The sequence below is a fragment of the Motacilla alba genome, chromosome 1A (assembly GCF_015832195.1).
Source record: "Motacilla alba alba isolate MOTALB_02 chromosome 1A, Motacilla_alba_V1.0_pri, whole genome shotgun sequence".
In the NCBI taxonomy this organism is placed as follows: domain Eukaryota; kingdom Metazoa; phylum Chordata; class Aves; order Passeriformes; family Motacillidae; genus Motacilla; species Motacilla alba.
Window position 1 is genome coordinate 19,670,061 of NC_052031.1, and position 15,714 is coordinate 19,685,774.

At 36.1% G+C, this 15,714-nt stretch overlaps 1 protein-coding gene across 1 annotated transcript in view; it reads right to left on the reverse strand.

The window, feature by feature from the left end:
- The window catches only part of TUBGCP6 (tubulin gamma complex associated protein 6), a 39,089-nt gene that overhangs the window by 2,166 nt on the left and 21,209 nt on the right, over nt 1–15,714 (reverse strand). The window contains exons 23-43 of the mRNA XM_038153270.1: nt 15,348–15,558; nt 14,646–14,819; nt 13,466–13,587; nt 13,076–13,151; nt 12,512–12,621; nt 10,626–10,717; nt 10,394–10,533; nt 9,480–9,629; nt 8,741–8,822; nt 8,575–8,663; nt 8,287–8,402; nt 7,543–7,681; nt 7,332–7,448; nt 5,780–7,091; nt 5,299–5,354; nt 4,865–5,057; nt 4,442–4,610; nt 3,022–3,163; nt 1,867–2,061; nt 1,477–1,609; nt 1,030–1,243 (exon numbers count right to left, since the gene is read on the reverse strand). Of these exons, the coding sequence (XP_038009198.1) occupies nt 1,030–1,243; nt 1,477–1,609; nt 1,867–2,061; nt 3,022–3,163; nt 4,442–4,610; nt 4,865–5,057; nt 5,299–5,354; nt 5,780–7,091; nt 7,332–7,448; nt 7,543–7,681; nt 8,287–8,402; nt 8,575–8,663; nt 8,741–8,822; nt 9,480–9,629; nt 10,394–10,533; nt 10,626–10,717; nt 12,512–12,621; nt 13,076–13,151; nt 13,466–13,587; nt 14,646–14,819; nt 15,348–15,558 (4,032 nt within the window). The remainder of the gene's footprint in view (nt 1–1,029; nt 1,244–1,476; nt 1,610–1,866; nt 2,062–3,021; nt 3,164–4,441; nt 4,611–4,864; nt 5,058–5,298; nt 5,355–5,779; nt 7,092–7,331; nt 7,449–7,542; nt 7,682–8,286; nt 8,403–8,574; nt 8,664–8,740; nt 8,823–9,479; nt 9,630–10,393; nt 10,534–10,625; nt 10,718–12,511; nt 12,622–13,075; nt 13,152–13,465; nt 13,588–14,645; nt 14,820–15,347; nt 15,559–15,714) is intronic.

A 15,714-nucleotide genomic window follows, 5' to 3' on the forward strand; every position in this document is an offset into this window, starting at 1 on the left:
GTAAGACTACAAATACAAAGGAGTGGCAATCCTTTAGGTTAAAGATGATTGCCTTAAAAAAACCCCAAGACTGCAGCCAACAAATTTTAAACAAGGTGCCTAAAACTAACAAAGTTTACTTGCACTTCCAAGAAACTTATATCTGCCCTAGAGAATCTGATTTCTAGAATGACATCTGCCTTTGCAAAAGAGATGACATTTAACAACAACATGCTCTGAGTTTCCTTAAACTTTAATCTCCTCTCATCCTACCACCTGCTAGCCAAAGAATAGCTCTAGGCAAGTCTTTTCTGATTAAAACTCAAAAAGGGATACCTGAAAGCAGAAATTTCTTTTCTGGCTTATAATTTCTGTTCCTTATCATCTCCTTCCATCTCACCACTTCATCATTTCAGTATACACTCTTCAAGAAGAAACCAAATTAACTCTAGCTTTTTTCCTTTTATTCACACCATCCCTCTGCCTCACACACAGTAACTAAGGGGCTAAAAGCCTGTGATTCCTAAAAGACAGGTGTCTCTTGCACTGCTCATATATCCACACAGAGGCATCTTTTAATCTTTTAGTCCTTTTCAAGTCCAGCCCTGGCCACTGCACATGTATTGAAGGCACGTACATTGTACAGGAGATGCATTTCACATCCTCCAGTAAGGCTTTCTGGGCACACTACTCATGATGAATGAAAGAGTAGTAATTTACAAAGGATGGAGTGAAAGAAAAAGAACTGTGGCATGTGTGCCCTTAGTTTAGAGCTGTCCTGAGTAGCTGGAAGCTTGCAGAGGCATGGTGAACAGGAGCAGGAGGTAACTCAAGGAGTCCAGGGAAATGAAAAGGATGGATAGCTGAGAAAAAGTATCAAAGTACAGACCTTGTAAGATGCCATGAAGTTTGTTTCTTACATAAGAACACTTTCATATGTAAAGACTATTTAATGTGTCATGTTAAAGTCAGTTTTGCACAAATACATTAGGCTAGGACTGGCCACTCCTCTAACATGCATTTGAAGTAAAAATAAGTATGGCAGCTTGCCTGAAGATTGCTTTGTTGAGGTATTCAGCATGTGTTCTGTGAATTTCTTCTAGGTTGCCCACAGAAGACAGTTTGTTTCCAAATTCACACCATGTAACATGAAGGATCTGATTAGCAATGTAACCTTGAATTACTTTCACAAAATGCTGCATCTCATGTTTATACAGCTGGAGCTGTCGAAACTGGACAGAATTTGATGCATGACTCACTAAAGCTGAAAATAAAAGCAGAAATATATTATCAGCCACAGAGACCACCTAAAATAAGAATTTTTTAAGTAATTTAGATTTTTATTAGTAGAGTCTAATCCTGTTTAAAATGCTTTCAGCACCCTCTGCTAGACAATTGCTTACATACAGTCAGGTCAAACTTCAAAAGCCACAATTTTCTTTAAAAATCTTCCTTGGCATTTTAAACAGGATGCTCTCTTTCACTAGTCACACTTACCAGTGCGCTTTAAGTGAAACCAAACATCCTTGAGAGTCCACACCATGTGCTTCAGCTGAAGCAAAAAGGAGAAAATCTTGTTGTATTTATTCATGCAGCTCTCAGTAATGACAATGTTCAGAGGCCAGTCAACCTACAAGAAATAGCAGTGCTGATCACACTACATTTTTTGTTAGAAATTATAACATTATTTAAAATACAAGTATTTCAAGAATTGTGTATTTTAATAATATAATGCAATGGTCAGGCTAAGTAAATCCTGTAGTTTCCATTACACATTATTTTACTCCATTCTTAGATACTGCATTCTTATTAACATATTCACTTTACTATTGTACATCAGAACCATGGCATAACTGCAGTATTCTACCTTGCTCCATGACCTCTTACCTTGTACCTGAGCTCTAAGCAACTCAGAGCATCTGGTGCATTGGGCTTGAACATTTCTGGGAGATACTTGAGGGCAAAAGAAAGATTGGAAGCAAGCTGGGTGTCACCATGAAGACTGTACTGTAGTGCTTTATTTAGGATAGAATTAAGAACCAGTGGATTCAGCAATTCACCAGGTGTTTGTCCTGATCCAAGCTAGGGATAAAAAAAAAACCTAATTACACCATATTAATAAAAAGTTTTGGCTCTTGAACACAGGTGAATTAAAGTATAACGATAAAGTGGTGACTACTCTGCCTTGATTAGAAGTTTCTACTTCTGCCATAAGGACACATGAACAGCATAAGCAACTTCTGAAGTATTTTCTGTTCACAGCATGAAGGGTAATCTCATACCTATAGTGATTTATTTTCGTATGTCTGCTGTGGTTCAGTTCCTCCTGCAGGAAATAGAGTCTTTAGAAAGCCAGGGACCCAAGGAATTTATCTGACTTGAATCTATCTCATCACCTCAGCACTCTCAGAGGTTTACAAATAAAGCTATTCATCAAGTCTAAATCCCCAAGTGCTTTCCCCAGTTGGGTCTAAAGCATTTTCAGGACTCAGAGAAATGCATTAACTCTCCTACAGCTGCCTATCTCCATAAGCAACCATCTGCATCAACCCAGGCTATCTGTCCTACCTTGCTCTCTTCCCCATGAACACAGCAGTAAGTCATGAAAATACTGCCTCATCAGAGGGCCCAGCACTCTCTGCACATGGCCTCCCCTCTGCTCTCTATCTGAGGATATGTAAGGTAAGAGTAGGTAGCTTGCAACACAGTAGGTAGCTTTCCACTGGATTTTAGCAAATAGCAACAGGCTCTTTCAGCCTTGCTGCCAGCAGACAGGAGGGGACAGGAATAGTGCAGCAGTTTTCACAGGAAAGAGTGAAGTACCCTTCCATGAGTGCTTATCTGTCCTTTCTTCTCCTTCCTTACAACATTAACAGAGTTCCTTGCTTCAGACTTCTCGACACAGTACAAAAGTGGAGTACAAAACTCCACAAGCCAGGATTCTAATTCACACCATTCTCTCATTCCCATCCAAATCAAGTCAGAGGCATGAAGGTAAAGCAGACAACCCAAACACTGGGGTTAAGACAACAAAGCAAATACCTTCTCAAACAACAGGTCACTGAGTGACTGAGCAAACTCCCCGTCTTCCATTAACAAAAAGTGTCTCAATGCTTCAAAATGCTTCTCTACATTCAGCTCCACAAAGTAGTAATCAACTATTGCTTTGTTCACAAGAGAAACACTAAGAATAAAAACACAGAAAGGTATTACACTTACATGCAGCTCCTTCCTTCCTGTTAACATTCAGCTGTGGCTACATCAGATTAATGCTCCGCTACTTTGCTATCTAAGATGTTATTCATATAAGCAAAAACTACGAGACAAAAAAATCTTCATCCATTATATACCAGAATTAAAACCTACCACTTCAGGTACTTGGGCTCTGAAAAAGACTGGGGAAGTATTTTAAGACTGGCTACATACAGTGATCTTTAGAATATGCTGCTGGACCTGGATCAACATTTTATCAATAGCATTCTGATCTCTGTCACCTACACAAATTAAAAGACTATTAAATCCCCAGTAAGAATATACTAATTGAAAGAACTCTGACACCAGATGTTAGGATCTATATTACAGTTTAGTATCGAGATCTATACCCAGTTTACAGTACCATGTAGGTATTCAACCTAGCTCTAAATAATTTAACTTGCCTATCAGGAACAGGGTAATTCTGGCAGCACAAAAACTCAGGCTCAGTTTGCTAAATGTGTGAATCTGTACACGGATAGCCAACCAGATGTTTAAAATTAAATTAGGCAATAACATCTTTCCACATTGCACCAAACTTTGAGTATAGCACACTCAGAGCTAGCAGATGGAAACTTACAGGAAAGCAGATTCTAAAAACAGTGTCTGTGACTAATTGTTTTCATGAGAAAAGCTAATCTTGCACAAAGTAACAAAAACTTTTATTTAAAATATTATTAGATATACTAATTAAACAATCCAACATATATGTGGTTTCCTCATATATCCCAATAGTAACAAGAACAGCTTCTATTATACCTCAAAACAGCCTTGAAGCTGGAGTTCCCATAGAAGCATGAAAAATACCCTGATCAATATGAGATTTCAAAATCAAAAGATTTTTTTACTCCCTTAGCTTTCATCTTTCAAATATAAACTAGCACACATATCATAAAGAATACACTTTCTTTTTAAAAGAACAATGAAACTAATGGTGTCAAAATCACTGCTGCATAATCTACAAGACTTCCCTCTGAGTGCTTATATTCCAAACAGACATTCAAATTTTTAATTTGCACATAAATGTCTAAGTTTATGTTATTATTTATAATGCAGATCTGAACTATTTAATTACTAATGGACCATTTACTGAATTACTTCTAGGACCTAAGAGGAAAATTTAAGACATCTACGTGCAACTCCTGTCTCAAAATAGAATATTACAACATTAGTTGCAAAATTAATTGCAAAATTCCTGACAAGTACTCACTGAGATACAAGTGGAGCAGTAATAGAACGTTTCATCAGCACTGGCAGAGACAAGAGCTCACTCAGCTGTACAGCAGTTTCATCTGTTGCAGACTGCACTGTAGGATCCACAGGAAACGTGTACGATCTCGGTATCACATGATGCAAGAGATGAGAAACTGGTGGTTCTGCTACATTTAAAAACATACAAACAATTTAAGTTAATAATTTAAGGAGCTTGATAATATGTTCCTATTAAACTGTACACCTCTAGGTTAGAAAATCGTAACATGTCAAAACGTATTTCTCATCTTTGTGCCTTGGAGCAAATTTGGCTATTACAGTTCCTAACATTGGTAATTTACTGGTAATTCACAGCATTCAGCTTTCTAGCTCAAATTTACCACATCTTCTATTGATCTACTGTTCCAACAGTTCTACTCACACATCAAATCATAACTATCTTGATACTTTTCAATACAATACTGATCAGATAAGGCTTTCAAATAAGCTTGTTCTTTCTTCCATGCATCTTCCTCTTCGCCTTCTCCCTCCTTAGCTGTGGCAGCATTAGCTTCAGAAGATAAAGTTTCTTGAGGCACAGTAGCTTGTGCAATGGCCTTTTCAGGTTCTTCTCCCTAAAATTCATAAATGGACAAATTTTATGAGAGATGCTGGCTTTGTCTGCTCAGGCTTATGTGTTCCTACAGGTAACTGCCTAGCTGCTCCAGATGAAAAGAGAAGAGCCTACTCACCTGTGTGTTTCAGACATGTAAAAACAATATGATTTTACAGTGACTACTACATTAGGAGAGAAATGTACTACCTTAACTACCAGTTCAATTCTTAAAAAGAAAAGAAACCACTTTTGTTTCTTACCTGTAAGCTCTGTGAGGAATCTGGAGAAGGGTCCTTGCTGACAACATCGGCAATTACTGCAAATACAATTGAAGTCAGCATTTACTTACACCTGCTTATAATACTTGGTTCATACCTCAAATCTGCTTCTAAAGTTGTTCAAAATTCCTGTATAACTATCACAGAAACAACCACACCAATAACAGTAGCTCCCCATTGCCCCACCCAGGCAGTTTTATGGATGTTCTGTACTTAAGAACCCTAAAGATCCTGTTTCACAAAGTTTCAGGCTAGAATTTTTTTAATGCTCTGTTTCTTGCACATAGGAGACAAGTCCAAGCTCAAATTCTTTCCTCTGAATTCTAGCACTATATGAAAAGTAATGCAAGGAATTATATGGAATAAGTAAGGAAGAAAGTACCCATTTAGAAAATAAACATTCGGAGCTACTTTCACAAGCCCTTAAACAAATGCTGACTAAAAAAACCTCATTTTATTTTACCTTCTTGTTTCTTTTCTATTGTATTTTCATTTTTATCATCTTTAATATTAGCATCAGGAAAGTCTGTAACACTGTCAGATATCTGTGACTGTGGCAAAGTCTCTTCCTTAACCTGTGATGGTTTTGCTTGCTTTCTGCTCCCTTCAGCAGGAGATAATTCTCCACTATACAGAAGTGTCTGAACTGTGGAGTTGGACGAAGAACCCGAAACAGCTTTACGATGAGGTATGGGATCATCTTCTGTAGATGGGGCCCACTTCCCTATCTGGATGCTGGACTGGGATGCGTGTCCAAACGGGCTCCAACGGGATTTCAAAGGCTCTGTATCGGAAACCAGCTCTCCAATCTTGATGTGTGACTGTGAAGCGTGCCCATGGATGTTCCAACGAGGCCTGGCTGAGACCACCTCTGACACGTTTTCACCAATCTTGATATTGGCATCAGATGCATGACCATGGCTGCTCCATCGAGGCCTTGTAGGAGCTACATTTGACACATACTCTCCAATCTTAATATTGGCTTCTGAAGCATGACCATGGATGTTCCACCTGGGCCTTGAGGTCTGTATCTCTGAAGCATATTCCCCAATTTTAATATGAGCCTCAGAAACATGCCCATGAATATTCCATCGAGGTCGCCTAGACTCAACTTCAGAAGTATAGCTGCTGCTTTTTATATGGGAATCTGAAGAATGCCCATAAGGACTTGAATGTGGCTGGTAAGCATCCACTTGAGGTACATATTCTCCCACTCTAATGTTGGCATCAGATGCATGTCCATGAATATTCCAGCGAGGCCTTCTGCCGTCCACATCAAGTATGTTTTCCCCAACTCTAACGTGTCCCTGCCAAGCTGCAGATGGTCTGAGAACTGTGTTAAAATCATACTCGCTTTGCTGATGCAAGGGTGCATTGTCTTCTTCTGGTGCTCCTCTCAAGACAGGCTGACTTTCACTCACTTCTAAAGTCTCAGAAAGATCTGAGTTAATATTTTGGAATGCTTCATCTAGCAAAGATCCTTGCACCCTGACGGCAACAGACTGTTCATCTTGTGACTTTGATAAGAAATCTTCTATATTCACATTGGATTCAGGCAAGGACTCAGCACTGTATAGAGAACTGCATCCTTTCTCTGAATTTTGGAGACTGCTTTCAGATTCTGTTGCTTTAGGCTGAAAATGCTCATCAGCATTATTATTTGCTGGCTCTGGCATAGGCAGTGCTTTGTCAGCAGAAGCAGCATATCCTTGTTCAGTCTCAGACTCTTTTTTGCCAACTGCTCCATTAGAAGGCAGAGGTTTCACAAAAGACACCTAAAAAAGAAATAATTATTACACTGTATGGCTGGTCATATATCAACCTACTAATTAAGGTATCACTTTATTACAGGATTAAAATTTTTCCAATTTTTCTGATGTACTATAAGTGATAACTACTCACCTTGCTCTTACAGTGAACTTTGTGTTTACTGAACTGAAATGACCCAGGAAATGAAGACCCTTTAAGGAAACCTGGGATAGCAACTTGAAGTTTATGTAAGAAAATAAACTCACTTGTGAAGGTGGATCTTTCTCAACAGGGGTTTTATCCAAAGCCAACTGGCACTGTTTATAAGGAATAATATCTAATTTTCTCCTGTAGCTTCCATCTGGAAGTTTTTCAAGCATTTCCTACAAAAAAAAAAAAAAAAAAAAAAAAAAAGTCTTTCAGTACCAAGTGTCAAATTTTCTAAATTACACTTCTTAAAATCTTTTTAGGAGGTACCTCAATGCGTTTTTGATCTTCTAAAAGAAACTTAAGACGGGCTGTTTCCAACTTGTGGCGCTGGATTTTCCATAATTTTCTTTGTTCCCTACGGGCTGCATCATCAGAAAGTTTGCTATAATGGTCAATTAATTCCTGCCTAAATGAAGGTAAAAAGAAAGCAAAGTTACAGATTTTTTTGCACATTGATTTTCATCTTCCCATCTAAAGAATAAGACTTTTTAGCACTTCAGAACTGAGAATTGGTTCTTAAAATGTAGAAGCCAGAGGCTTCAGTCACAGAGAATGAACAGGTGGAAAACATAGGACTGTAATTTCTGTAACTATTTTTAGTAGGTCACTCCTTTGGTTTAAGTAATTTTAGATGAAACAGAAGAAAGTGAAATATAAATCTAACTCCAACTGCTTTTTTACTTCTGCTTTGACATACATGTGACCACTTTTGCTGTGGACTCTGCTTTTAAATTTAAAGATGCAGTCAAATTTTTTTCCTGAAATTTTGATTATAGCAATCCAGACTGGATAGGGTTGGCACAAATGAGTGGGTCCCAGATTTTTTGGCCACTAACCATTTGTAACAAAACTGCTCATAGATAACCAAAAATCCTTACATCCATCTTCTAACTGCAAATATTACCCTTGTAGAACAATGTCTGCGAACTACTAGTACTGTGAATTTTAACATAAAATTATCTTTTCCTGAGATCTTTAGGATGGTTTTGAAGACAATTCAGATACACTTACCTTGCCTTTTTTTCCAGCTCTTCTTCTAAAGCTTTCAGTCTTTTTTCTCTCTCTCTGAGCTCTCGGGCATAGCTGAAATCATCATCAATCTCCTCCTGCTTTATCGCAAGACGACGCTGTATAAATATTTAACACTTTTAAAAGCTGTTCCCAACACCAGCTGTAACACACACATCTACAAGAAGCTCTTATTTGTACACCCTGAGCTACTAATTCAACTTCAGTACAACATATCCATTCATTTATTTGCCTAAGAAATAGTCTGCCTCTAGAACTGCAGAGAGATACCTCTTGGTCCTTTGCAAACTGTTCTTTCAGCTTCTGAAACTGTTCCCGTTTCTTTGCATCCAAAGCCATTCGTTCTGATATTTGCTTGTCTGTATTAAAATAAAGATACTGTTAGTTTGCATTAACAAACCCACTAGAAAACACATAAAATGCCACTATAACTTACCACTAATGGCTTTTAGTACTTTGCTAGCAGTTTCCCGAGCATGAACAATTAATTCTTGTTTGGCTATTTCCATGCGCAAATCCTAAAACAAAAAAAGCCAAGGTGGAATTTTTTTCTATTATTTCAGATTTGTAATACACTGATGCACTGTTGCAAAGACAGATGCACCAATGCACATTTTATAATGGTTATTAATCAATTATTACAACAAAAATATGAATAAAACAAGTAAGTAAATGCAAAATCTACAAACTAGTACTGAAAGTCAATACTCCAGATTTTAAACCAAACCAAATCCATCTGATATATAAACTAAATTGATGGAATCTGAAGGCCAAAATATCTTTGTAATCAATATATTCTGAAAAAACAATTAGCTATGGAAATTACAAATAGTCTTCTCTGGTTACTAATTAGCTGATCTCATTTGTTAAATCAGAATCTAACAGTCTTTTCAGTAAGAGGACAAATCTCCTAATGTAAAGAACTAAGATGGAAATCTAACACTCATTTAATATATGAAAAGGCCAAAAAATGTCAACACACCACCTATACTTTTAAAAGCCATATTAAATAATTTTATTATTTAATAATTTTTATTTGCTGCAATTAAAACTGCAATTTACCCATGAAAAAAATTCTGACTGTAAATACAAATTCTTTAGAGCTTATAACAAAAATGAAAATTGACTATTTACAAAAAAATCATAATGAGGTATTTGTTCCTTTATTCATTTACCTTTTCCTCCTTGCTTATGGAACTATACCGAGCAATTCTTTCCATTCGACCTACGTACACTGCACAATCTCTCTCTATTTCCTTCAGTTCTTCAAGGGAAAAAATAACTGAAATCCGGGGAACAGGTATATCTGACCAACATATATAATGCTGAAAAATGAGAAATTTCCTATTACATACGTTTTTAAAAGTGTAACATTTCATATTATGGATTCGCATTATAAATTTTTTTAACTTAGTCCTGCTTCAAGGCATGACAAAACTTTCACACAGGATCTATTTCACTTGAGGTGTTAGGCTTATACCTGACACTGCACAGCTGATAATGAACTGCTCTGCTCTGCTGAGACTGAGCAGCTCTGATCTTAGGGAGAATACCAGCTACCTGGGAATGTCTACAGACCTTAGACACCTCCCTGGTTGTTCTATCTTCGGACATATAGAGAGAAGAGGGAAGACACAAAGTAGTTGAACATGTTTTTCTTAAAAAGGACAATACCAATATACAGAACTATTTAAGCACTTTTTGAAAGTGTAGTGATAAGCTGAAAGAACTATGCAGAACTGAGCCATGACCTGGTAAAAGTGAGGCAGCTTTAAACCAAAAAGGAATAGTGCAAGAAGTGGAAGGCACTTGTTTGAATGCCAAAAACATTTCCGCTTTCAATACAAAGAAAAAAAAGTACACCATGTGCATTGTATACAATAAATCTGATGGTGTTACAATATATATTTCTGCAGACAGGTGGTAGAAAGTAGAGTGAATAATCAGCTCACAAGTCTGAGAGCAAATAACTGCCCTTCATGATCCTACTTACGTAATACTGAGTTTTGATAAAGGAGTGAACTTGCTAAAAACCTAGACTCTTGCTCTAGAGAGTAATGTAAGAGGAAGGAAGCAACCCAAAACTTACCCTAGGACAGCACAACTTCAGCAAGTTTATAGTTTTCCCACATATGTATACATCATTAGCAATATGTTTAAGAAATACAGGGACACAGTCTTCCACTTCTTTTGAAATCAAAACATAACCATGAGTCCAGTAATGTTTATCTGTGTAACAAAAAGATGGAAGTATGTATTTTAGTTATTTAATTAACAACACAAATTATATAAATTAGAAATGCTCCATAGATATACTGTACCTCTGAAACAAAGATAATCCTCATTCACCTGAATCATAAATTCTCCATAAACATCTCTGAACACACCACTATATACCCAATCATAGATAAATCTGAAAAAAAAATTGAACAACAGTGAAAATCAATCCTCTTGCATCCCCTTCTTTATTATAACCAAGGAATTAGCATGCTCTTTAAAATGCCAAAAGACACAAGATAGAGGCAGGATAAAAAAGCCATCAACTAAATGCTGTGACACTGACATTTAAATATACAGGAAATTGTGGCTCTACACTTTGCTTAAACTATTTTTATAGAACATTTTAGTGATAATTACTTTAGATAAGAGAACAGTGCCTAATTAAAACAATTATTTTATTCCTGCATATCAATTTACTAAATAAATATAAAAAATTTATAGAAAACTTTGCAGCACATCAAGAGCACAGCAAGAGAAAAGCAGAAAGGATTTGTTTTAAACAGAGGTAATTTCAGCAGAGAGAAACTAAACGGGCATAAAACAAAGATGCAATACCAAGCACTTTTTTCCCAGACTCAGAGGCATTTTTAATATACATGCAATGATGAGAACTACTATTTTGGCATATTTATTCATGCTTTTTCATGCTCATATTTTCATGTGAGCCAAACTTTTGAGGAAATAAAAAACCCACTACTTTTATGCAATCAGAGGCTATAGATAAAAAGGCTCAGAGGTCCTGGAAGATTTTATTTTTTTTTTTTTTTTTTAATTTTTACTTAACACTGTGCAACAAAGAGGAAACATTTAACACAGCAACCACTGCTCAACTTCAGGGTCATATGCAAAAAGTTAAGCACGTTTAAATTATTAAATCTGATGCTTCTATGATTTATTTGAGCAACAACTTGTATTATTTAATTTCCTTCAGGTAAATAAATGAGCAGGTAACACTTTTTGCAGATAATAGAGGCCTTCTTCCAGGGTAGTCCTCATCATGTATAACTGATGCTTCAATAGATATTTGCAGCAAATTTAGGAATCCATGCAGCAATCCAGATTTTTTTAGGTTCTATGTGATGCCCTTGGTATTTCAGAAATCTGACTTCCTTCTATAAATAGCAGGGTAAGAGCTGTGAAGATATTTCAGTGAGGCTTCTGGTAAAACTGAAATTAAATTTCTCTGACGATCATTTCATGTAGAAGGAAGAAAACACAAGAAGGGTGTCCATGGGAGGAATCTTAAATTTAGAGCATTTTGAAAGACTTTTGTTTTCTCTTCTAAGTATTTTTACATCTATTACATAACATTGCAAACTGATGATGGACTACAGCTACAATTCCTGTAAATAGCTATTAAAAACTTGACCATCTCTTCAGATGTCTGTAAACTAATAATTTTTAAATAGATGAGCACTGCTTAACAGAACTGTTGCAATCCAAGGAACTCTATTTTTAATTACTCTTATTACCAGTTAGTTACATGTACTTAATGAACAACATATATTTTATTCATTTTAGCTTACTAAAAAGCCCACAACAAAAACACAGTGGAAAAAAGCATGAACTTCCCCAGTTTGTACAATAAAAGAAACTTGTCAGTTTCCAGTTTCAGGATATTAACTGAGGTATGAGAAAAAAAAAAAAATTATCCAAATCTTATATTCAATTTCCACGACCAGCAGCAAGAATTAATTCTTATTTACACATATTTATTTACTAATCTAGCCACACATAACCCCTTATATTGTTACTGAGCTAAGAGGGACAGAACAGCAAATTAACTAATTTTAATATATACTGCATATACAGACATGTATTTTTTTCTGAAAATATTGAAAGCCATTGTTAAACACGCAGAGTTACTCACCAGGCTACCAATTCATAATTCTTAAACCCAATTATGCAGAGAATAGTATGGACACACCTTGTGTATGGTTCACAGCTTGTCTTCAACAAAGACAGAAGAACTGGATAATGCTCATTGCTACAATTATTGAGAGCCTCTTTGTACAGATATGAAAGCAATTTAACACCCTAAAAATGCAAAAATATATTAACATCAGGCAACACACTTCACAACAACTTTAATAACAAAAATACATGGCTTGACATATTTCACTAGACACAGAAGGCAGATTCACCTCACTTCCTCCATCTACTTGCAGTTAAGATCACTTTATCATAGCAAGTTACCTCAAGCTCACTTTATCATTTCTAGAGTGAGACAGGTATGTTTAGAGTTCGATTCACATGACTAGAAGGCTTATTTTGAGCCCTTTGTTTATTTCAGGAATTGAAAACCCCGGACAAATTTCCAAATGTTTAAGTATCTGGAGAAAGGACTACAGTGTTTTAACTGGAGGTCCAGGATCATAGCTTTACTAGTAGAGAGACCAGCACTAAGTATTTAATGTAAAATCCAACATATATGAAGAATATTAACACTGCAACCCAGAACAAACATAAAAATATCAAACAAAAAAATCACCGTAGGAAATGAAGCACCAGCTCCACCACTGATCCCCAGTGCCGTTGTTCCTATGCCACACAGTTCAGCTAAATACCTAAAAAACAGTATTAAAACAAATATAAAAATTTCAACCAGGAGTCTCCAAGATCAGTGATGAACTTTATCTGTATCTGCTGAATGATTACAGGCATAACAAAGAAACTGAGTATAAAGACCTTGTAAGTTTTCCTTCAAATAGGATGGATATAAAAAAAAAAAAAACAAAAACAAAAACAAAAGGTAAAACAGAGGAAAAATACTGATAGACTAAATAAGAATACCCATGTAATATGGGCTTTTTCAGGGTATATGAGGAGATTGCACTTTTTCTGCAAGGAAAAGCTTAAACATTTAACACCATTCTCTTACCTCAGCTGACGACCCAATTTTCTGAATAGAAAGCTGATTGTTAGAAGACTTAAAGTAGGAGGTGTTGACAAAACACAAGCTCGGTAATATTGAAGATACTTTCTCAATCCACTTGTGAATGCCTGGTATGAACAGAAAGTATTTAAAGTCTTACTGTGAAAGTTGTTAACAGTCTATCAATGTCTCTCATTGATTACATCAGCACAAAAACAAACCTTTTAGTAAAATAAATGGCATATGCAGGTAAGGGAGACTTGAACACCAAAGTAAGGGGCAAGTGAGGGTCCGTGCAACTTCAGACATTGCAATGAGCCAGATGACTCCCCTATTCTCTCCACACATCCAGTGCATAGAGTCTGCAGCCATGCACAGTGAAATAAAGCATCTTGGTTCAGATTCTTTGACCTGTCTTTTGAGGAGCTCCTCATTCTCTACGACACCAACCCAGGGAAACCTGCTTCCTTACTTTCATGCCTAAACCAGATACTGCAAAACACTTACCTAGAACTTCATCTAACAGAGAGACCTTCTTAACAGAAATTTAATAACATTGCTGTAAATCAAATATTCAGAATGAATAGGTTTTCATAACTAATCCTAACTTAATTCTATGCATTAGGAAGAGAAAAAATCACTCGACATTACGGAGTGTACATACAGCTCAATATAATATACAGAGGACCAACACGGAAAATTTGCACTTAATTTTGAACCAAGGAAAAGTAATTAAAGCTATTCAATACCCTATTTTTCTACCTCAGTTTTTATTTTTGAAAAATATATTTTGTATATGTATACATACATATATATATATATATATACAGAGTGTACTAAGAAAGTTCTTGTGTTTTAATTTTATACATCTTTCTGTATAAACAAATAATGTTTTAAAAGCATTTAAAAATTATAATTCTTTAGTCCACAACAGAACAATATGAGTAAACAAAGGGTAACAAAGATATTTTACTGCATGTTTCAGTACAAGCAAGCCCTCAGCACAGAGAGCTGTGATTTAAATACAGCAGCACTGCTCCTTGCTGACCTGGGATGGAGCACTACACTAAAAATACTCTACAGTTTTGCAGAATGCAGAAATTCCAGCTTTACATGAAATCAGTCACCTTCTCTACCTCAGATAATTGGCCCATTAAATCCAGTTGATTTAGTGCAATTGTTTTACCTGAAACACAAGTCCTTTGCTATATGAGGAATCCAAAACCGGCTGAAGAGAAAAACGACTTAGCCGTGTGTAATAGGTCCCATACTCTGCAACTTCTGAGAGCAGGTTATGCATTGTCTCTGGTGATGTTCCAGATACATACACCCCCTCCTTTATCACAAATGACTGAGCAGCCTAAGAGGATATAGGGAGAAGAAAAAAAAAGAAAAGGCAGGCAGATTCAATTATTTCAGAGCTGTATTCTGATTTAAAATAGCAAAATTTTAACACACAGAAATAATAGCAGACAAATTCTCAGTTTAGATACTCAGGTGACTGAGACTCTATAGCTAGGACAGTGAGACAAACATTGAATTGTAGCAAAATTGTAGGAGTAGGAATAATGCCTTCAAATATACAGAATAAGACTCTACTAAATTCCTTAAAAAAATCCAATTCTACAAAATTATTTACACAATTATTTTCAAGTACTCATAAAAGTATTTTCCCTTTAGAGAACTATAAATACTCTAAGCCTAGTCCAGTAACATAATTACTGCAATATATAAATACTGCCCTGTTGACATTAGGCAACATTCAACTTCTTAACACTAGTCACAACTGCAAGCTCTCAGCAGAAATGAATGTATTGAAGAGGAAACTTCTATGAAGGAAAAAAACAAAAAGATTTGACTAGGAAGGGCAGATAAAAATCTTCCCTACCTGATTGAGTGAAAATGTAGTGGACACCACACCAATGAGGACATTCAAGACATCCTTAACCAGTTCAGGTTCTTTCACCAGCACAAGCTGAGGGACCTGAAGTACAGTACTAGTAAACAGTTGCAATTCCCCTTCTCGAAGTTTATAAAATTTGTCAAAAGCTTCTCTCCCAGCTTCAGTAAGATATGGTTCCTCTTTTTTACCAGGTGGGCTGTGTCAGAGTAAACACAACATTACAAGGTGATTATGTGAAAAGAAGGAAACACATCTCATACAGGAAGAAAAAAGCATTTCAGAGTTTTGCACAGACAAAATTCCTCACAGAAAAGTTACCAGTAATATACTTGTAATATACATTTTAAGGGAA